Source organism: Oncorhynchus clarkii, chromosome 5, assembly GCF_045791955.1.
Source record: "Oncorhynchus clarkii lewisi isolate Uvic-CL-2024 chromosome 5, UVic_Ocla_1.0, whole genome shotgun sequence".
NCBI classification, from domain to species: Eukaryota; Metazoa; Chordata; class Actinopteri; order Salmoniformes; family Salmonidae; genus Oncorhynchus; species Oncorhynchus clarkii.
This window is the reverse complement of record NC_092151.1, coordinates 20,127,611-20,150,868: the sequence shown is the minus strand read 5'-3', so window position 1 is coordinate 20,150,868 and position 23,258 is coordinate 20,127,611. Positions and strand designations below refer to the sequence as shown.

General features: G+C 44.1%; 1 protein-coding gene across 6 annotated transcripts in view; it reads right to left on the bottom strand.

The window, feature by feature from the left end:
* LOC139408492 (disabled homolog 2-interacting protein-like) overlaps positions 1–23,258 on the bottom strand; it is a 342,336-nt gene that overhangs the window by 91,214 nt on the left and 227,864 nt on the right. The window contains exon 1 of one of the 6 annotated variants that reach the window (XM_071152459.1): positions 2,138–2,339. The exons of the other annotated variants lie outside the window; for them this stretch is intronic. Within the exon in view, the coding sequence (XP_071008560.1) occupies positions 2,138–2,160 (23 nt within the window). The 5' untranslated portion in view covers positions 2,161–2,339. Of the gene's footprint in view, positions 1–2,137; positions 2,340–23,258 lie in introns of those variants that run through there. 6 annotated transcript variants of the gene reach the window in all.

The window sequence follows — 23,258 nt, the reverse complement described above, 5'->3', positions numbered from 1 at the left end:
AGTAGAGTTACATGTATAGTGCTACAGTAGAGCTACATGTATAGTGCTACAGTAGAGCTACATGTATAGTGCTACAGTAGAGCTACATGTATAGTGCTACAGTAGAGCTACATGTATAGTGCTACAGGAGAGCTACATGTATAGTGCTACAGGAGAGCTACATGTATAGTGCTACAGGAGAGCTACATGTATAGTGCTACAGGATAGCTACATGTATAGTGCTACAGTAGAGCTACATGTATAATGCTACAGTAGAGCTACATGTATAGTGCTACAGTAGAGCTACATGTATAGTGCTACAGGAGAGCCACATGTATAGTGCTACAGTAGAGCTACATGTATAGTGCTACAGTAGAGCTACATGTATAATGCTACAGTAGAGCTACATGTATAGTGCTACAGTAGAGCTACATGTATAATGCTACAGTAGAGCTACATGTATACTGCTACAGTAGAGCTACATGTATAGTGCTACAGTAGAGCTACATGTATACTGCTACAGTAGAGCTGTCTCAATAATACTCTGAGCAAAAATATAAACGCAACATGTAAAGTGTTGGTCTCGTGTTTTATGAGCTGAAATAAAAAATCCCAGAAATGTTCCATATGCACAAAAAGCTTATTTCTCTCAAATGTTGTGCACAAATAGGAGAATGAGGACACATATGAGGCACAGTGATGGTACACTGTAAAAATGACTCATTGGATCAACCTAAAAAAAAAAGTTAGGCTTTCTCAGTTGAAAAATCAAATATTTGTTGCAACCTAAATTTCCTGTTAATCCATTTCCTGCCACAGCTACATTGCAACCACCACTATGCAATGTGAATGTGCCAAAAATCCCATTGATCTATAAATGCGTTATTGTACTTCAGACACTTTGAATAGAATAGGTTAAAGAAACCAAAGTGTATTTTGGGATGTACCAATCAGAAAACCACTTCAGATGAACAACAGTGCCATCCCACTTTTAACAGTGTAAGCATGACTATGGGTTTTAACTAGGCTACTCCCTGCTGAGAGAGTGAAAGAGGTGTGTGTGTGTGCGTGTGCGTCTATGTGTGTGTGTGTGCGTGTGCGTGTGTGTGTGCGTGCGTGTGTGTGTGTGGTGTGTGTGTGTGTGTGTGTGCAGAGAGAAAAAAGAGGATGAGCAGAGAGGGACACTGTCAAATGAACACATTACATAAAGAGTTATCATGCAGCATGCAGTATCTGAGCTGCAGGGGAAAATATAAATTAGTTACAAGCAGGCTTCTTACTTAAACCATTGCATAACAACGACATCCTTAAACGAGTGCTTATGGAAGTGATAGCACTGTGAGAAGAGAAGGCGATTAAGATATGAGAAGAGGGGTATATGGGGAGAGAGAGTAGGAACTGCTGACCTACTGTTAGTCTACTTCACTATGTCGCATGTACCCCGCAAGACAAAGGGTAGGAAAGGAGGCAGAAGTCCGTAAGAATGGAGGAATGGAATGCTTGCTTGCTAAATGCAAAAACGTATTAGGCAGATAAAGTATGTCAACATTGACAAGGCAAAACACTAGTAGGCCTACTGCATGACTGCACTGGTATTCAGAGCAAGCTGATGATCTCTCTCTCTCCCTCGCTCTCTCTTCTATTCTGTATATAAACAACATCAGAACTATTACAGACCAAAACCACAATAGAACGATAATTGACAAATAGAGATGAGTGAATAACCAAATGATAACACGTCATTTCCTCCCAACAGTAAAGTGAACTATGCTTTGAAGTCTTGTTCTGCGCTACGCCTACAGTAGATTCGCCCCTGGCAAAATATTTCCCTGTTCAAGTCTGAGCGCGTCCCTAATTCCTCCTTCTCCTTCTTTTACTATTTCCAACCAGTCTGCTTGACTTGCTCCTGTCTACCCGAACAGCATTCCCATTCCAGTAATTATTTTCTTCAAGCCATATAGAACGACGTAAACATAATGTAACAACACAGTAACGACTGTTTGCAATAGCGTAGCTAGCGACAGTAACTCGTTTATATCCCCGGGGAAAATAGGGTGGAGGTCGCGAAATCAAACAGCGCGCAGCAACTGTAGCCGTCTGTCATTAACACACACCAACCGAGTTTTTATCAATATGATAACAAGATAGGAACACTTACGATTTACTAAATAGGTGAAACATCGCTCCATGGAACCTCGCGCGGGTTCCCAATGACACACCACTTCAATTTGGGTCGCATTCCTCTCTGCTTGCTAATCGCTGCTTGTTTTCAGACTATTTTGTGTGGCCGCAGCCTGCCCTTTGTGATACACCGCTACTCCCAGTATAGGCTGCTCCAGTCCCATACGTCCCGAGAGAGCAGTCTGCTGTGCCTTGTCAAACACTCCCCTCTCTCGCTCCCTCACTCCACATCCCGTTTAAAAAGATAGCGCTTCTTTTTATGGAAAAAAGAGCTGATGTCTTGACAGTTTATTTGGCACAAATAAGTTGTATTTCATCAGTTGACTATTTATTTTCTAATGTCACGAAGACAACGTTTAATGGGGATAGGTGCACACATCAATCATTATCAACTGATATAATAACTCAGTAAAAAGGCTCCCAATAATTTAGTAATAAAAAGTTAGAGTGGCTGATGTGAACTTTGATTTCACTTTGATGTTCCTTTTTATGACTTGGACACCCCACTGAATTACTGAATCAAAGAAGTAAGAAATCACAGCCACTTTGAGGTGGGACTCTAACTGAGGGTATAAATGCTGAGGGTATAAATGCTACCCCCAACTACACAGAATAAAGATGTCATCATCGGCCAAGCGTCAGACAAGGGATGCGTCAGAGCCTCACATTAAGTCGCCCATGGACACTGATGTCAGTTTACCCCTAAGGGAAGGTAAACTGATCCTAGATCTGTGCCACCAACCCCAGCATATCAGAATACAGATTTCATCACTGACCAAGCGTGCCTCTTAGAGTAAATTGAGGTCAAATTTCTAGGAGGTAAACCGATCCTAGATCTGTCCCTATGGGCACTTTTCACCCAGTTCCTTTCTTTGAGTTCATTTCCCCTCTGTCACCATGTACTCAAGGCAGAGGGTCTGTGACAGGCACCTCCCCCCATGTTTCCCACACCACCCTGGGCAGACAGGAAGCCCGCCTGCCCCCTCCCTCTGGAGCACCACAACAGCTCCTGGAGGAAAACAATGGCTGAGTGGCTGTGTGTGAGAAAATACAGGGGCTTTTGGCGGAGAGAGGGATTACAGGAAAATCAAAAAGATGAGAGCGAGTGAGGAGAGAGAGAGAGCAGAGAAAGGAGAGAGAGAGGATAGGAGTGAAAGAAAGAGATAGAGAGGAAAGAGAGAGAGAGAGCGAGAAAACACGAGAGAGAGAAGAGCAAGAGAGTGGAGGATGAGTGGAGGATGAGAGAGAAATAAGGCCAGGCAGATTTTGAGACGCGAAATGCTGCCAGATGTATCCCTCTTCATTTAGTTTTCTCAGACTGGGAGGAAGACCTTCTGGGGAGAGAGGGCATGATGTCACTGTGGAGGCATGCCGTTAGAACTTTGTTACATGAGTTATCTCCCAAATGGCACCCTATTCCCTTTATAGTGCACTACTTTTTACCAGGCCCATAGGGATCTGGTCAGAAGTAGTGTACTATACAGGGAATAGGGTACCATTTGAGTGGACGGGGGAGCCAGAGTACTGGGCCGTTAAGTAACTTAATGGCCTCAGAACACACAGACAAACAGAGGTTTGTATTTACAGGAGGCCACGAGTCTATACTCTCAATATGGAGACTCACTTCATGGATGTGTAATGGTTTCTGCTTGATGTTACTGTAATACCTGCTAGTGGAGAGGCTCACCGTATTTATACTGTAGACAGTGGGCCATAAAGTATAAAAACAGGTGAGCGAGGAAAAGGTAGCTTAAAAGGTAGCTTAAAAGGTAGCTTAAAAGGTAGCTTAGGTACAACCAAGGTGCTGGACAGCTTACAAAACAACGTCCTTACAACATAAGGCCAACAGAGAGAAACTATAATCTGCCTTGAAGAAGTGAAACTGAAGGAGGTTTAGTGTGTTAACCCCACTGCTGTAGCTTGAACTAGTCTCTTATTATAGACAAACTGTCCAAGACAGGGTTTTACTGCAGGTAGGGCTGGTTAAAGTCCAACTACCCAATCCCAAGGTAAAATACAGGAGCTAGACTCTGTAGCAATACAACATTGCCAGGATTTCCTAATTTCTCTGGGTTTGATCATAAGATACTGTACAGCATTGTATTGTCAGACTGTTTACATTTCTTTTTTTTTTAAAGCCTTCGGGAAACTACTCTATCAATGGAAATAAGTTTGTATCCAGTGTAGTGGAAGGCAGTCCAGGGCAGAACAAATGACATATCTCCATAGGTATTCACAGAGAAACACAGCGGTTGTGAATTGACACTGTTGCCTACATCTATTAATAACATTCAGAGACTCCGAGAGGCATGATTGCACCCACACACATAGCCTGAGCAGTGCTGTGTGTACACAGTGATGATGAGTGTGGCTAGATGGATGTGTGTGTGTGTGTACAGTACATGATTGTGTATATGTGTGTGTGTGTGTGTGTGCGCGTGTGCTCGTTTTCGTACGTCTGTATGTGTGTGCGTGTGTGTGGGTGTACACTACAGGGGAGCAGGGGGGAGTTTGTTGAGGCAGACAGAAATGATAGGGGTCATGGGTAAGAATAAAAGACGTCAGTGAGCTAAGCGTCTGTGGGGAGTCCTCTAGGGCCCCCCCTCTTAGAGGTTATCCCCCTGGCTCCTGCTAACATATAATCTGTTAAACAGACAGAACACAACCTGCAGCACTGACAGAGTGGGGCGGAGGGAGAGAAAGAGGGAGGGAGGGATTGAGGGGGAGAGAGAGGGAGGGAGGGAGGGATGGAGGGGGAGAGAGAGAGAGGGAGGGAGGGAGGGGGAGAGAGAGGGATGGAGGGATGGAGGGGGAGAGAGAGGGAGGGAGGGATGGAGGGGGAGAGAGAAGGAGGGAGGGACGGAGGGAGAGAAAGAGGGAGGGATGGATGGAGGGGGAGAGAGAGGGAGGGAGGGATGGAGGGGGAGAGAGAGGGAGGGAGGGATGGGGGGAGAGAGAGGGAGGGAGGGATGGATGGAGGGGGAGAGAGAGAGGGAGGGATGGAGGGGGAGAAAGAGGGAGGGAGGGATGGAGGGAGAGAGAGAGGGAGGGAGGGGTGGAGTTAGAGAAAGAGGGAGGGGGGGATGGAGGGAGAGAGGGAGGGAGGGATGGAGAGAGAGAGAGAAGAGCTATAGACAACGAATGCATTCCTGACAAGCTCCCACAGGCTTACACTACAGGCAAACAGAAGGACAGAAAGAGAGAGAGAGAGAGAAAGAGACAATGAGAGAGAGAGAGACAGAAAGAGACAACGAGAGAGAGAGAGAGAGAGAGCGAGAGAGAGAGAGAGAGAGAGAGAGAGAGAGAGAGAGAGAGAGAGTAGAGGGAGACAGACAGAGATGAATATAAATATTGTGTGTGTGGCCAAAAATGATGGATAGAGGACAATTTTCTGCTAATTTTGAAGGCGAGGAAATATAGCCTAACACATTTTCAGTGCAGCCCTCTGGACCTGTTGAAGACCGAAATACAACATTGTTCATAATATACTGTACCACATTGTGTTGTCAGACGGTTTACAATAAAAATGCCTTTTGGAAATAAGTTTGTATCCAGTGTAGTGGAAGACAGACCAGGGCAGAACAAATTACATATCTCCATAGCTATTCATAGAGAAGCACAGCGGATGCGTAAAACATATTCTATCTCAAGGCCATCAGACTGTTAAATACCCATCAGTAGCCCGCCTCCACCTAGTACCCTGTCCTGAACTTAGTCACTGTCACTAGCCGGCTACCATCCGGTTACTCTGCACCTTAGAGGCTGCTGGCCTATGTACATAGACATGGAACACTGGTCACTTTAATAATGTTTACATACTGTTATACCCATTTCAAATGTACTGTATACTATTCTATCCACGTATTCTTCAGATATACTACATAGTCTATCCACATACTGTCCATAATGTCTATACATCCCATCCAATCAATTCAATTCAATTCAAGGGGCTTTACTGGCATGGGAAAACATATGTTAACATTGCCAAAGCAAGTAAGGTAGATAATATACAAAAGTGAAATAAACAATAAAAATAAACAGTAAACATTACACATACAGAAGTTTCAAAACAATAAAGACATTACAAATGTCATATTATGTATATATACAGTGTTGTAACGATGTACAAATGGTTAAAGTACAGAAGGGAAAATAAATAAGCATAAATAAGGGTGGTATTTACAATGCTGTTTGTTCTTCACTGGTTGCCCTTTTCTTGTGGCAACAGGTCACAAATCTTGGTGCTGTGATGGCACACTGTGGGATTTCACCCAGTAGATATGGGAGTTTATCAAAATTGGGTTTGTTTTCGAATTCTTTGTGGATCTGTGTAATCTGAGGGAAATATGTGTCTCTAATATGGTCATACATTGTGCAGTTGAGTCAGCAAAAAAAGAAACATCCTCTCACTGTCAACTGCGTTTATTTTCAGCAAACTTAATTAACATATGTTCATATTAATATTTACACAACAAGATTCTACAACTGAGACATAAACTGAAACAAGTTCCACAGACATGTGACTAACAGAAATGGAATAATGTGTCCCTGAACAAAGGGGGGGGGGGGGGTCAAAGGTAACAGTCAGTATCTGGTGTGGCCAGCAGCTGCATTAAGTACTGCAGTGCATTTCCTCCTCATGGACTGCACCAGATTTGCTGTGAGAGGTTACCCCACTCTTCCACCAAGGCACCTACAAGTTCCCAGACATTTCTGGATGGAATGGCCCTAGCCCTCACCCTCCGATCCAACAGGTCCCAGACGTGCTCAATGGGATTGAGATCCGGGCTCTTCGCTGGCCATGGCAGAACACTGACATTCCTGTCTTGCAGGAAATCATGAGGGAGGAGGATGTCTTCCCTGTAATGCACAGCGTTGAGATTGCCTGCAATGACAACAAGCTCAGTCCGATGATGCTGTGACACACCGCCCCAGACCATGACGGACCCTCCAGCTCCAAATTGATCCCTCTCCAGAGTACAGGTCTCGGTATAAAGCTCATTCCTTCAACAATAAATGCGAATCCGACCATCATCCCTGGTGAGACAAAACCACGACTCGTCAGTGAAGAGCACTTTTTTCGTGGTTAGAATGAATACTTCAGAGTCCCATTCAGAAATGTTCTTAAAGAATAGATGTTTTGGCGGTTGTCAGTCCTCGCATTCAATGGTACATAATTTCTAGCTGCAGACTAGTAATTAGTGTCAAAGATTTGCTCTTATTCTGCCGGAATCGATAGTCTTAGAGTTTAACCATTTCCACCCGTGTAGCCAATGCTCCACATGGTTTGGTTAGGAATTCAACAACCATCACAACCTTAACTTATACTGAGGTTTTTGTGGTCTCACCTCAAACCTTTGCCCTCTCGGTGACCGAGGTATGCATAGTCTGAATTGGGTTTCTTCAGGTGCGGGTTTTATTCGGAACAGTAGAAAAGGGTTGTCCCATGAGCCAGATCATGTCTGTGTTCATGGGGGCGGGCCAATGACTTAGTTAAACTTTAAAGGGTTTAAAATCACATTACATAATTTCACAAATAGTTTAATCGCATTCATTCATTTATACAATAATTAGACGCAACCCTCATAACGGAGGCTCCTGTGTAAACAGAGTTATGGTAATGTGGCTGTATTGTCTTTCATGAGGTCACAGCCTGAAACAAAACGGACCGGGTCGTAGCTGGCTACTCCACTGACTGTTTACACATTCTCCAAAACATGTATATTGTTCAGTTCTCAAGTTCTGTGGTGTAGAAGAAATTCCTTTATTCTACTGTGAAACTCTCTCTCTCTATACTGCCTGGCCAGGGGGAGAGATTCTCCTCCAGGAATTTATGACCTGAGGTAACAGAACCTGGGTGTAGGAGAGGGAGAGGTACTCGCTATACCCAAAGAGGGCCACGCAATGACACCGCCATCGATAAAAGACAGTACTCTGCAGCCGTCTTCATCAACCTGGCCAAATGTTTCAACTCTGTCAATCACCGCATTCTTATCGGCAGACTCAACAGCCTTGGTTTCTCAAATGATTGCCTCGCCTGGTTCACCAACTACTTCTCAGATAGAGTTCAGTGTGTCAAATCGGAGGGCCTGTTGTCTGGACCTCTGGCAGTCTTTATGGGGGTGCCACAGGGCTCAATTCACGACTCTTTTTTCTGTATTTATCAATGAATGTCGCTCTTGCTGCTGGTGATTCTCTGATTCACCTCTACGCAGACGACACCATTCTGTATACATCTGGCCCTTCTTTGGACACTGTGCTAACAAACCTCCAAACGAGCTTCAACGCCATACAACACTCCTTCCGTGGCATCCAACTGCTTTGAAATGCTAGTAAAACTAAGTGCATGCTCTTCAACAGATTGCTGCCCAGACCCTCCCGCCCGACTAGCATCACTACTCTCGACGGTTCTGACCTAGAATATGTGGACAACTACAAATACCTAGGTGTCTGGCTAGACTGTAAACTCTCCTCTCAGACTCACATTAAGCATCTCCATTCCAAAATTAAATCTAGAATTGGCTTCCTATTTCGCAACAAAGCCTCCTTCACTCATGCCGCCAAACATACCCTCGTAAAACTGACTATCCTACCGATCCTTGACTTCAGTAGCCCCCAACACTCTACTCAGCAAACTGGATGTAGTCTATCACAGTGCCATCCGTTTTATCACCAGAGCCCCATATACTATCCACCACCGCAACCTGTACGCTCTCCTTGGCTGGCCCTCACTAAATATCCATCGCCAAACCCACTGGCTCCAGGTCAACTATAAGTCTTTGCTAGGTAAATCCCCGCCTTATCTCAGCTTATTGGTCACCATAGCAGCACCCACCCGTAGCATGCGCTCCAGCAGGTATATTTACACTTCCTTTGGCCGCCATTCCTTCCAGTTCTCTGCTGCCAATGACTGGAACGAATTGCAAAAATCTCGGAAGCTGGAGTCTTTTATCTCCCTCTCTAACTTTAAGCATCAGTTGTCAGAACAGCTTACTGATCACTGTACCTGTACACAGCCAATCTGTACATAGCACACCCAACTACCTCATCCCCATATTATTACTTACCCTCTTGCTATTTTGCATCCCAGTATCTCTACTTGCACATCATCATCTGCACATTTCTCACTCCAGTATTAATGCTAAGTTGTAAATATTTTTGTCTCTATGGCCTATTTATTGCCTATCTCCCTACTCCTCTACATTTGCACACGCTGTACATAGATTCTTTCTATTTTTCTTTTCTTTTGTGTTATTGACTGTTCGTTTGTTTATGTGTAACTCTGTGTTGTTGTTTTTGTCGCACTTGGCCAGGTCGCAATTGTAAATGAGAACTTGTTCTCAACTGGCCTACCTGGTTAAATAAAGGTGAAATTATTATTTTTTTAATAAATCTGCATTTGTGGGTTCGATTACATGCCCAAAGTGGCCAGAACCACCCACAAAACACCGGTCTCAACGTCAACAGTGAAGATGCGACTCTGGGATGCCGGCATTCTAGGCAGAGTTGCAAAGAAAAAGCCATATCTCAGACTGGCCATTAAAAAGAAAAGATTAAGTTGGGCAAAAGAACACAGACCCTGGACAGAGGAAGAGTTGCCTCTTCTCTGTTGACGTTGAGACTGGTGTTTTGCGGGTACTATTTAATTAAGCTGCCAGTTGAGGACGCGTAAGGTGTCTGTTTCTCGAACTGGACATGCTAATGTACTTGTCCTCTTGCTCATTTGTGCAATGGGGCCTCCCACTCCTCTTACTATTCTGGTTAGAGCCAGTTTGCGCTGTTTTGTGAAGGGAGGAGTACACAGCGTTGTACGAGATCTTCAGTTTCTTGGAAATTTCTCTCATGGAATAGCCATAATTTCTCAGAACAAGAATAGACTGATGAGTTTCAGAAGAAAGATATTTTTTTCTAGACATTTTGAGCCTGTAATTGAACCCTAAAATAAATGCTGATGCTCCAGATACTCAACTAGTCTAAAGAAGGCCAGTTTTATTGCTTCTTTAATCAGCACAACCGTTTTGAGCTGTGCTAACATAATTGCAAAAGGATTTTTTAATGATCAATTAGCCTTTTAAAATGATAATCTTGGATTAGCTAACACAATGTGCCATTGGAACACAGGAGTGATGGTTGCTGATCATGGGCCTCTGTACGCCTATGAAGGTATTCCATTAAAAATCAACCGTTTCCAGCAACAATAGTCATTTACAACATTAACAATGTCTACACTGTATTTCTGATCAATTTTATGTTAATTTAATGGACAAAAAATGTGCTTTTATTTAAAAAACAAGGACATTTCTAAGTGACCCCAAAGTTTTAAACGGTATACTCTGACATTGCCCGTCTTAATATTTCTATATTACTTAATTGCATTATTTTACTTTCAGATTTGTGTGTATTGTCGTGTATTGTTAGATATTACTGCACTGTTGGAGCTAGGAACACAAGCATTTCGCTTCACCTGCAATAAAATCTGCTAAATATGTGTATGTGACCAATGACATTTGATTTGATTTTGTGAATAGACACTTTGTTGTCTATATCCATTAATTTTTATTTATTTTACCTTTATTTAATAACATTCAGAAACTCAGAGAGATACAATTGCACACACACAAATACCCTGTCTAGTGCTGTGTGTATACAGTGATGATGAGTGTGTGTAGATGGATGTGTGTGTATACAGTGATGATGAGTGTGTGTAGATGGATGTGTGTGTATACAGTGATGATGAGTGTGTGTAGATGGATGTGTGTCTGTACACAATGATGATGAGTGTGTGTAGATGGATGTGTGTCTGTACACAGTGATGATGAGTGTGTGTAGATGGATGTGTGTCTGTACACAGTGATGATGAGTGTGTGTAGATGGATGTGTGTCTGTACACAGTGATGATGAGTGTGTGTAGATGGATGTGTGTCTGTACACAGTGATGATGAGTGTGTGTAGATGGATGTGTGTCTGTACACAGTGATGATGAGTGTGTGTAGATGGATGTGTGTCTGTACACAGTGATGATGAGTGTGTGTAGATGGATGTGTGTCTGTACACAGTGATGATGAGTGTGTGTAGATGGATGTGTGTCTGTACACAGTGATGATGAGTGTGTGTAGATGGATGTGTGTCTGTACACAGTGATGATGAGTGTGTGTAGATGGATGTGTGTCTGTACACAGTGATGATGAGTGTGTGTAGATGGATGTGTGTCTGTACACAGTGATGATGAGTGTGTGTAGATGGATGTGTGTCTGTACACAGTGATGATGAGTGTGTGTAGATGGATGTGTGTCTGTACACAGTGATGATGAGTGTGTGTAGATGGATGTGTGTCTGTACACAGTGATGATGAGTGTGTGTAGATGGATGTGTGTCTGTACACAGTGATGATGAGTGTGTGTAGATGGATGTGTGTCTGTACACAGTGATGATGAGTGTGTGTAGATGGATGTGTGTCTGTACACAGTGATGATGAGTGTGTGTAGATGGATGTGTGTGTACACAGTGATGATGAGTGTGTGTAGATGGATGTGTGTCTGTACACAGTGATGATGAGTGTGTGTAGATGGATGTGTGTCTGTACACAGTGATGATGAGTGTGTGTAGATGGATGTGTGTCTGTACACAGTGATGATGAGTGTGTGTAGATGGATGTGTGTGTACACAGTGATGATGAGTGTGTGTAGATGGATGTGTGTGTATACAGTGATGATGACAGTGATGATGAGTGTGTGTAGATGGATGTGTGTCTGTACACAGTGATGATGAGTGTGTGTAGATGGATGTGTGTCTGTACACAGTGATGATGAGTGTGTGTAGATGGATGTGTGTGTACACAGTGATGATGAGTGTGTGTAGATGGATGTGTGTGTACACAGTGATGATGAGTGTGTGTAGATGGATGTGTGTGTACACAGTGATGATGAGTGTGTGTAGATGGATGTGTGTCTGTACACAGTGATGATGAGTGTGTGTAGATGGATGTGTGTGTACACAGTGATGATGAGTGTGTGTAGATGGATGTGTGTGTACACAGTGATGATGTGTGTGTACACAGTGATGATGAGTGTGTGTAGATGGATGTGTGTGTACACAGTGATGATGAGTGTGTGTAGATGGATGTGTGTGTACACAGTGATGATGAGTGTGTGTAGATGGATGTGTGTGTACACAGTGATGATGAGTGTGTGTAGATGGATGTGTGTGTACACAGTGATGATGAGTGTGTGTAGATGGATGTGTGTGTACACAGTGATGATGAGTGTGTGTAGATGGATGTGTGTCTGTACACAGTGATGATGAGTGTGTGTAGATGGATGTGTGTGTACACAGTGATGATGAGTGTGTGTAGATGGATGTGTGTCTGTACACAGTGATGATGAGTGTGTGTAGATGGATGTGTGTGTACACAGTGATGATGAGTGTGTGTAGATGATGATGTGTGTCTGTACACAGTGATGATGAGTGTGTGTAGATGGATGTGTGTGTACACAGTGATGATGAGTGTGTGTAGATGGATGTGTGTGTACACAGTGATGATGAGTGTGTGTAGATGGATGTGTGTGTACACAGTGATGATGAGTGTGTGTAGATGGATGTGTGTGTACACAGTGATGATGAGTGTGTGTAGATGGATGTGTGTGTACACAGTGATGATGAGTGTGTGTAGATGGATGTGTGTCTGTACACAGTGATGATGAGTGTGTGTAGATGGATGTGTGTCTGTACACAGTGATGATGAGTGTGTGTAGATGGATGTGTGTCTGTACACAGTGATGATGAGTGTGTGTAGATGGATGTGTGTGTACACAGTGATGATGAGTGTGTGTAGATGGATGTGTGTGTACACAGTGATGATGAGTGTGTGTAGATGGATGTGTGTGTACACAGTGATGATGAGTGTGTGTAGATAGATGTGTGTGTACACAGTGATGATGAGTGTGTGTAGATAGATGTGTGTGTACACAGTGATGATGAGTGTGTGTAGATAGATGTGTGTGTACACAGTGATGATGAGTGTGTGTAGATGGATGTGTGTGTACACAGTGATGATGAGTGTGTGTAGATGGATGTGTGTGTATACAGTGATGATGAGTGTGTGTAGATGGATGTGTGTGTATACAGTGATGATGAGTGTGTGTAGATAGATGTGTGTGTACACTGTAATGGAAAATATAATATATTCAAAAGTTTTAGGTATTATCAACAGCAAAAACTCTGAATAGCTTTTCTACAGTATATAGTCAATTATTGTGTATTGTGGGAAATGTCTGTATTTCAAATGATACTGTAATTCCACCTCACAGAATACAGTACCGTATCTTTGGAGTGCCAAAAACCTTTTGACCACTAGTGGGTGCATGGTTTTGTTGTTTCTGGTACATTAACATATTCTGAGGCGTGTCTTGTAAGAGGCTATACTTGTTGCACCCATGAGTGAGAATGCTGTACCGATTTAACTCTTATCTGGTTTTGTTCCCCATCAATTTAAAATGTCCAGGGAACTGAATGAGTGGCACCTAGTCTTAAACCTGAAACGGTTGAGCATTTTGCCATGTCCTTTTGGTCTGTTTTGCCCTGTAGTCGCTGCCAGTTTAGAAGCCTTTGTTAAGGCAAGTGATATGAATTAATCAAATCAAATGTTATTAGTCACATGCGCCGAATACAACAGGTGTAGCTTACTTACGAGCCCCTAACCAACAATGCAGTTTAAAAAAATACAGATAAGAATAAGAATAAGAGATAAAATGAACAAGTAATTAAAGAGCAGCAGTAAAAACAAGAGCGAGGCTACATACAGGGGGGTGCCAGTACACACATACTACCTCTGGTTAGAAGAGGTAGTATGTACATGTAGGTAGAGTTATTAAAGTGACTATGCATAGATGACAACAGAGAGTAGCAGTGTTGTAAAAAGCGCGTAGGCTCGTGTCATTTGTAGCCTGAAATGGTTTGCACACCTTGCGACATCCGACGAGCGTCAGAGCCGGTGTAGTAACATTCGATCTTAGTCCTGTAGTGACGCTTTGCATATTTGATGGTTCGTCAGAGGGCACAGCGGGATTTCTTATAAGCTTCCGGGTTAGAGTCCCGCTCCTTGAAAGTGGCAGCTCTAGTCTTCAGCTCAGGGCGGATGTTGCCTGTAATCCATGGCTTCTGGGGTATGTACGGACCGTACGGTCACTGTGGGGATGATGTCATAGATGCACTTATTGATGAAGCAGATGACTGAGGTGGTATACTCCTCAATGCAATTTGAGGCATCCCGGAACATATTCCAGTCTGTGCTAGAAAAACAGTCCTGTAGTTTAACATCTGCTTCATCTGACCACTTTTTTATAGACCGAGTCACTGGTGCTTCCTGCTTTAATTTTTGCTTGTAAGCAGGAATCAGGAGGATAGAATTATGGTCAGATTTGCCAAATAGAGGGGAGGGAGAGTTCTGTATGCGTCTCTGTGTGTGGAGTAAAGGTGGTCCAGAGTTGTTTTTCCTCTGGTTGCACATTTAACATGCTGATAGAAATTTGATAAAACTGATTTAATAAGCTGTAATGTGTAAACACTACCTAGTAGGCAACCTTACTTGCACCAATCCCTTGTAATTACAGTAAAATCCTGTGAACCCTCCCCTCATTCATACATATATTAATTAATTAATTAAATCATTCCGATTAGAGTAGAATATTACTTTTTTACAGTATAATACAACAGGTTTTACATTATTTTACTGTTTGTCAATACACAGTACTTGGTTTGATATTTATATTACAGTATACTGTGATATTAAATATACAATTTTGCCACCGAGATGCCTGTAAATTTCTGTCAAATTCATGGTAACCACTTAACAATGTATGTGTGTTTTTGTACGTCTTTGTGCGTGGGTGTGTGTCCGTACGTCTGTATGTATCAGGTTTCGTGTGAGTGGGTGTACACTACAGGGGGCAGGGGGTGGTTTGTTGAGGCAGACAGTGATGATAGGGGGCACTAAGTAACACTAAGAGATGATAGGGGTCAGGAGGTAAGACAGAGAGACGATAGGGGGCACTAAGTAACACTAAGAGATGATAGGGGTCAGGAGGTAAGACAGAGAGACGATAGGGGGCACTAAGTAACACTAAGAGATGATAGGGGTCAGGAGGTAAGACAGAGAGACGATAGGGGGCACTAAGTAACACTAAGAGATGATAGGGGTCAGGAGGAGAGAAGATGTCAGTGAGCTAAGCATCAGTGGGGACAATAACCCCACCTCTAAGTGTTTATCCCCCTGGCTCTTGCTAACAGATAACCAGACAGAACACCACCTTCTCTCAGTCTCTTTACTCATGACAGCAGTGTTAATACAGCAGTGTTTTACTGGTGGCTCTCTGAGGTGTACTCACAGCTCAATACCACGCCTGGAAAACCAGATAGCTCAAATCGACACCATACCACACCACATCACACCATAGAAAGAGAGAAATAAAGAGAGAAAAAAGGCACATCTTTCATATAACTCCCTGCCTCTTATCTCGCTCTCTCCCTCAATTCCATCTCTCTCTCTCTCTCTCTCTCTCTCCCTCCCGGTCTCCTTCTCTCTCCCTCCAAACCTGCCTCCTTCTCTCTCCCTCCACCCCTTCCTCTCCCCCTCCATCCCTGCATCTCTCTCTCCCACAGCCCTGCCTCTCTCCCTCCATCCCCACCTCTCTCTCTCTCTCCCTCCATCCCTGCCTGCCTCTCTCTATCTCCCTCAATTCCTGTCTCTCTCCCTCCATCCCTGCCTCTCTCCATCGATCCCTGCCTCTCTTTCCCATCATCCCTGCCTCTCTCTCTCCCTCCACCCCAGCCTTTTATTCTGCCTCCATCCCTGCTTCTCTCTCTCACTCCATCCCTGCCTCACTCTCTCCCCTCATCGCTGCCTCACTCTCTCCCTCCATCCCTACTTCTCTCTATCCCTCCATCCCTGCCTCTCTCTCTCTCCCTCCATCTCTGTCTCTCTCTCTCTCCATCCCTGTCTCTCTCTCCATCCATCCCTGTCTCTCTCTCTCCCTCCATCCCTGCCTCTCTCCATCCATCCCTGTCTCTCTCTCTCCCTCCATCCCTGCCTCTCTCCCTCCACCCCAGCTTCAAATTCTCCCTCCATCCCTGCTTCTCTCTCTCCCTCCATCCCTACTTCTCTCTATCCCTCCATCCCTGCCTCTCTCTCTCCCTCCATCCCTGTCTCTCTCTCTCTCCCTCCATCCCTGTCTCTCTCTCTCCCTCCATCCCTGCCTCTCTCTCCCTCCATCCCTGCTTCCCTCCCTCCATCCCTGTCTCTCTCTCTCTCTCCATCCCTGCTTCCCTCCCTCCATCCCTGTTTCCCTCCCTCCATCCCTACCTCTCCCTCCCTACAGCCCTGCCTCTGTCCCTCCATCCCTGCCTCTCTGTCCCTCCATCCTCGCCTATATCTCTCCACCCCAGCCTCTTATTCTCCCTCCATCCCTGCATCTCTCTCTCCCTCCATCCCTGCCTCTCTGTCCCTCCATCCCTGCCTATCTCTCTCCACCCCAGCCTCTTATTCTCCCTCCATCCCTGCCTATCTCTCTCCCTCCATCCCTGCCTCTCTGTCCCTCCATCCCTGCATCTCTCTCTCCCTACAGCCCTGTCTCTCTCCCTCCATTCCTGTCTCTCTCCCTCCATCCATGTCTCTCTCCATCCATCCCTGCCTCTCTCTCCCTCCATTCCTGTCTCTCTCCCTCTATCCCTGTCTCTCTCCATCTATCCCTGCCTCTCTCTCCCTCCATCCTTGATGCAGAAAAATGAATCCATGCTTTTGTTACTTCTAGGTTAGATTACCGCAATGCTCTACTTTCCGGCTACCCGGATAAAGCACTAAATAAACTTCAGTTAGTGCTAAATACGGCTGCTAGAATCCTGACTAGAACCCAAAAATGTGATCATATTACTCCAGTGCTAGCCTCCCTACACTGGCTTCCTGTCAAGGCAAGAGCTGATTTCAAGGTTTTACTGCTAACCTACAAAGCATTACATGGGCTTGCTCCTACCTATCTCTCTGATTTGGTCCTGCCGTACATACCTACACGTACGCTACGGTGACAGGACGCAGGCCTCCTAATTGTCCCTAGAATTTCTAAGTAAACAGCTGGAGGCAAGGCTTTCTCCTATAGAGCTTCATTTTTATAGAATGGTCTGCCTACTCATGTGAGAGACGCAAACTCGGTCTCAACCTTTAAGTCTTTACTGAAGACTCATCTCTTTCGTGGATCATATGACTGAGTGTAGTCTGGCCCAGGAGTGTGAAGGTGAACGGAAAGGCTCTGGAGCAACGAACCGCCCTTGCTGTCTCTGCCTGGCCGGTTCCCCTCTCTCCACTGGGATTCTCTGTCTCTAACCCTATTACAGGGGCCGAGTCACTGGCTTACTGGTGCTCTTTCATGCCGTCCCTAGGAGGGGTGCGTCACTTGAGTGGGTTGAGTCACTGATGTGATCTTCCTGTCTGGGTTGGCGTCCCCCCCCTTGGGTTGTGCTGTGGCGGAGAACTTTGTGGGCTATAGTCGGCCTTGTCTCAGGATGGTAAGTTGGTGGTTGAAGATATCACTCTAGTAGTGTGGGGGCTGTGCTTTGGCAAAGTGGGTGGGGTTATATCTTTCCTGTTTGGCCCGGTCCGGGGGTATCATCGGATGGGGCCACAGTGTCTCCTGACCCCTCCTGTCTCAGCCTCCAGTATTTATGCTGCAGTAGTTTATGTGTCGGGGGGCTAGGGTCAGTTTGTTATATCTGGAGTACTTCTCCTGTCTTATCCGGTGTCCTGTGTGAATTTAAGTATGCTCTCTCTAATTCTCTCTTTCTTTCTCTCTCTCTCTCGGAGGACCTGAGCCCTAGGATCATGCCTCAGGACTACCTGGCATGATGACTCCTTGCTGTCCCCAGTCCACCTGGCCATGCTGCTGCTCCAGTTTCAACTGTTCTGCCTGCGGCTATGGTACCCTGACCTGTTCAACGGACGTGCTACCTGTCCCAGACCTATTATTTGACCATGCTGGTCATTTATGAACATTTTAACATCTTGGCCATGTTCTGTTATAATCTCCACCCGCCACAGCAGAAGAGGACTGGTCACCCCTCATAGCCTGGTTCCTCTCTAGGTTTCTTCCTACGTTTTGGCCTTTCTAGGGAGTTTTTCCTAGCCAACGTGCTTCAACACCTGTATTGCCCTCTGTTTAGGGTTTTAGGCTGGGTTTCTGTACAGCACTTTGAGATATCAGCTGATGTACGAAGAGCTATATAAATACATTTGATTTGATTTGATTTAATCCTTGCATCTCTCTATCCCTCCATCCCTACCTCTCTCTCTCCCTCCATCCCTGCCTCTCTCTCTCCCTCCATCCCTGCATCTCTCTATCCCTCCATCCCTGTCTCTCTCTATCCCTCCACCCCTGTCTCTCTCTCTCCCTCCATCCCTGCCTCTCTCTCTCCCTCCATCCCTGCATCTCTATCCCTCCATCCCTGCTCTCTCTCTCACTCCATCCCTCTCTCTCCCTCCATTCCTGCCTCACTCTCTCCCTCCATCCCTGCCTCTCTTTCTCCCTCCATCACTCCCTTTCTCTCTCTCTCTCTCCCGCCACCCCTACTTCTCTCTATCCCCCCATCCCTACTTCTCTCTATCCCTCCATCCCTCTCTCTCTCTCTCCCTCCATCCATGCTTCCCTCCCTCAATCCCTGCCTTTCTATCCCTCAATCCCTGTCTTTCTGGTGAGTTTGAGTATTATGTAACCCAACCCTTCTGCCTTGACAACTGCATTAACAGATCCCTCCCTCCCTCCCTCCCTCCCTCCCTCCCTCCCTCCCTCCCTCCCTCCCTCCCTCCCTCCCTCCCTCCCTCCCTCCCTCCCTCCCTCCCTCCCTCCCTCCTCTCTCTGCAAAGCAGCTTACAGTAGAGCTACAGTCAAATAAACCACTACAACAGACACGTAACATCAATTCTGAAAGAGAGTACGTGTGTGCGTGCATGCCTGTAGGGCTGATGGAACAAGCTTTCATCTACATTCAGTCATTCCTATTGACTCTGTGTGTTGTGGCCTTTGGGCATTAGACAGAGGGAGATGTTATTGACAACACACAGCAATGCTCTATCAAGACCACTATTTTCTCTCATCTCATGAAAGGGAGAACATGCAAATGGATTATTGAATGAAGACACTGTCCTTCCAACTACAGTTCTGTGCATCACACTCTTTCCCAGGGAATGTGAGCACACTTGTCCGTATTCATTGAAACATTACAAATACTTTTAAAAACAAACTTTGTTTAGCGATGAGGACGATTTCCACTCTTTATCTGGCTAAGGGAGAGCAAAGCCTCAGTAAAAATTCACAATTAAACTGCTGCATTTTAAAAGATATTGAATCGCCTCAGGCGGTGGTGGAACCTCAGTTTCCTCTGCTCCATGTCTACATCTAAATCCTGCCATGTAGCTCTTGCAACAAGATCTCATAGTTTCCCTTTGAAATTCGATGTATTATGGATGAACGTCTATTTTTCACACATTCCTTCTGCATGGTTACAGGGTTAATTCATCACGGTTAGAAGGTTCAAACAGAAACAACTCAAAGGTTAACAGTTTAGGCATTCATTCAGAGTGGTTAAAGTTAGGTCTATGGTTTGCGGAGGGCTTAAAACAAAAGAATTCAAAACAACGGCATCAAGTATCATCAGCATAAACTGACGGTACACAGTGGTCTAGGCAGTGCACTCTGGCTCCAAGTAGGGCTGTGGCGGTCCTGACATTTTGGCAACCGGTTATTGTCATGCAAATTACTGCTGGTCTCGCGTTAAATCTACCGTTAATTAACATAAACACATTTAGCATCTCCAGGCCTCTATGCATACAAGCTGCTGATGCGAGCCTTTGGAACATCTACAGTGCCTTGCGAAAGTATTCGGCCCCCTTGAACTTTGCGACCTTTTGCCACATTTCAGGCTTCAAACATAAAGATATAAAACTGTATTTTTTTGTGAAGAATCAACAACAAGTGGGACACAATCATGAAGTGGAACGACATTTATTGGATATTTCAAACTTTTTTAACAAATCAAAAACTGAAAAATTGGGCGTGCAAAATTATTCAGCCCCTTTACTTTCAGTGCAGCAAACTCTCTCCAGAAGTTCAGTGAGGATCTCTGAATGATCCAATGTTGACCTAAATGACTAATGATGATAAATACAATCCACCTGTGTGTAATCAAGTCTCCGTATAAATGCACCTGCACTGTGATAGTCTCAGAGGTCCGTTAAAAGCGCAGAGAGCATCATGAAGAACAAGGAACACACCAGGCAGGTCCGAGATACTGTTGTGAAAAAGTTTAAAGCCGGATTTGGATACAAAAAGATTTCCCAAGCTTTAAACATCCCAAGGAGCACTGTGCAAGCGATAATATTGAAATGGAAGGAGTATCAGACCACTGCAAATCTACCAAGACCTGGCCGTCCCTCTAAACTTTCAGCTCATACAAGGAGAAGACTGATCAGAGATGCAGCCAAGAGGCCCATGATCACTCTGGATGAACTGCAGAGATCTACAGCTGAGGTGGGAGACTCTGTCCATTGGACAACAATCAGTCAGTCGTATATTGCACAAATCTGGCCTTTATGGAAGAGTGGCAAGAAGAAAGCCATTTCTTAAAGATATCCATAAAAAGTGTCGTTTAAAGTTTGCCACAAGCCACCTGGGAGATACACCAAACATGTGGAAGAAGGTGCTCTGGTCAGATGAAACCAAAATTGAACTTTTTGGCAACAATGCAAAACGTTATGTTTGGCGTAAAAGCAACACAGCTGAACACACCATCCCCACTGTCAAACATGGTGGTGGCAGCATCATGGTTTGGGCCTGCTTTTCTTCAGCAGGGACAGGGAAGATGGTTAAAATTGATGGGAAGATGGATGGAGCCAAATACAGGACCATTCTGGAAGAGAACCTGATGGAGTCTGCAAAAGACCTGAGACTGGGATGGAGATTTGTCTTCCAACAAGACAATGATCCAAAACATAAAGCAAAATCTACAATGGAATGGTTCAAAAATAAACCTATCCATGTGTTAGAATGGCCAAGTCAAAGTCCAGACCTGAATCCAATCGAGAATCTGTGCAAAGAACTGAAAACTGCTGTTCACAAATGCTCTCCATCCAACCTCACTGAGCTCGAGCTGTTTTGCAAGGAGGAATGGGAAAAAATTTCAGTCTCTCGATGTGCAAAACTGATACAGACATACCCCAAGCGACTTACAGCTGTAATCGCAGCAAAAGGTGGCGCTACAAAGTATTAACTTAAGGGGGCTGAATAATTTTGCACGCCCAATGTTTCAGTTTTTGATTTGTTAAAAAAGTTTGAAATATCCAATAAATGTCGTTCCACTTCATGATTGTGTCCCACTTGTTGTTGATTCTTCACAAAAAAATACAGTTTTATATCTTTATGTTTGAAGCCTGAAATGTGGCAAAAGGTCACAAAGTTCAAGGGGGCCGAATACTTTCGCAAGGCACTGTATATTTTAAAAAGCCTATTAAATCAATTTAATGAACATCATCACAATAAATCCTTAATTTTTTTTAGGCAGGTCTAAAGAAACATGATACAGTTTGAAGAAAATGTATTTCAGAAGAACAGAATATGAGTTGGCCTATGGCCATGCGCCATTCCACAGGCTGTAGGCTAGTTCATTTAGCAGACAGGATATGTTTACAGTATAAGTCCCATGCCATCATTTTATATTACATGATTTTATAGTAAGAATATAATTGAATATAACTCCATCACGGAGTGAGTGCGTATTTGAAGTGGCTATGTTGAGCGTAAAAGTGATCATTTGAAACAGATCCTATACGCTAGATTTAGAGTTATTTGGCAACTTTAGTTGTGAATAATACAAACCTTATGTCTTAAAAATCAAAACAGAAATGGGTTGCATGATTTGATTATAGACTATTGAGGATTTGAGAAAGTAGCAAAAAAAACCTTGCTCTCTGTTCCTTGCCTCAGGCTGAACATGCTGTTCTCACATCAAGTGATCATGTTTTCACCCATCAGGCTATTCTCAATTTAATCTTGTCATTAATAATATGTCAAATGGGTTTAGATTTAGAATGGACCATTATCAAGGAGGAACAGGGTCAGGGGAACAAATACATGTCCTCCATATGCACTCAAATAGTGAATGGAGGTGCTTTCCCAGTGGTTCATTTTCAGATCATGCCACATGTGATGGAAATAAATATAGTAGCAGCAGGGATCCTATTTTTATTAGCAACCATCGAAACTCTGTCTTCACACAGGACTGCATATACAGTTGAAGTCAGAAGTTTGCATACACTTAGGTTGGAGTCATTAAAACTCCACCTACTCCACAAATTTCTTGTTAACAAACTATAGTTTTGGCAAGTCGGTAAGGACATCTACTTTGTGCATGACACAAGTAATTTTTCCAACAATTGTTTACAGACAGATTATTTAACTTATAATTCACTGTATCACAATTCCAGTGGATCAGAAGTTTACATACACTAAGTTGACTGTGCCTTTAAACGGCTTGGAATATTCCAGAAAATGATGTCATGGCTTTAGAAGCTTCTGATAGGCTAATTGAAATCATTTGAATCAATTGGAGGTGTACCTATGGATGTAGTTCAAGGCCTACCTTCAAACTCAGTGCCTCTTTGCTTGACATCATGGGAAAATCAAAAGAAATCAGCCAAGACCTCAGAAAATAAATTGTAGATTCCACAAATTCATCCTTGGGAGCAATTTCCAAAAGCCTGAAGGTACCATGTTCATCTGTACAAACAATAGTACGCAAGTATAAACACCATGGGACCCCTCAGCCGTCATACCGCTCTGGAAGCTAGACACGTTCTGTCTTCTAGAGATGAAGGTACTTTGGTGCGAAAAGTGCAACTCAATCCCAGAACAACAGCAAAGGACCTTGCTGGAGGAAATGGGTACAAAAGTATCTATATCCACAGTAAAACGAGTCTCACATAGATATAACCTGAAAGGCCGCTCAGCAAGGAAGAAGCCACTGCTCCAAAACCGCCATTAAAAAGCCAGACTACGGTTTGCAAC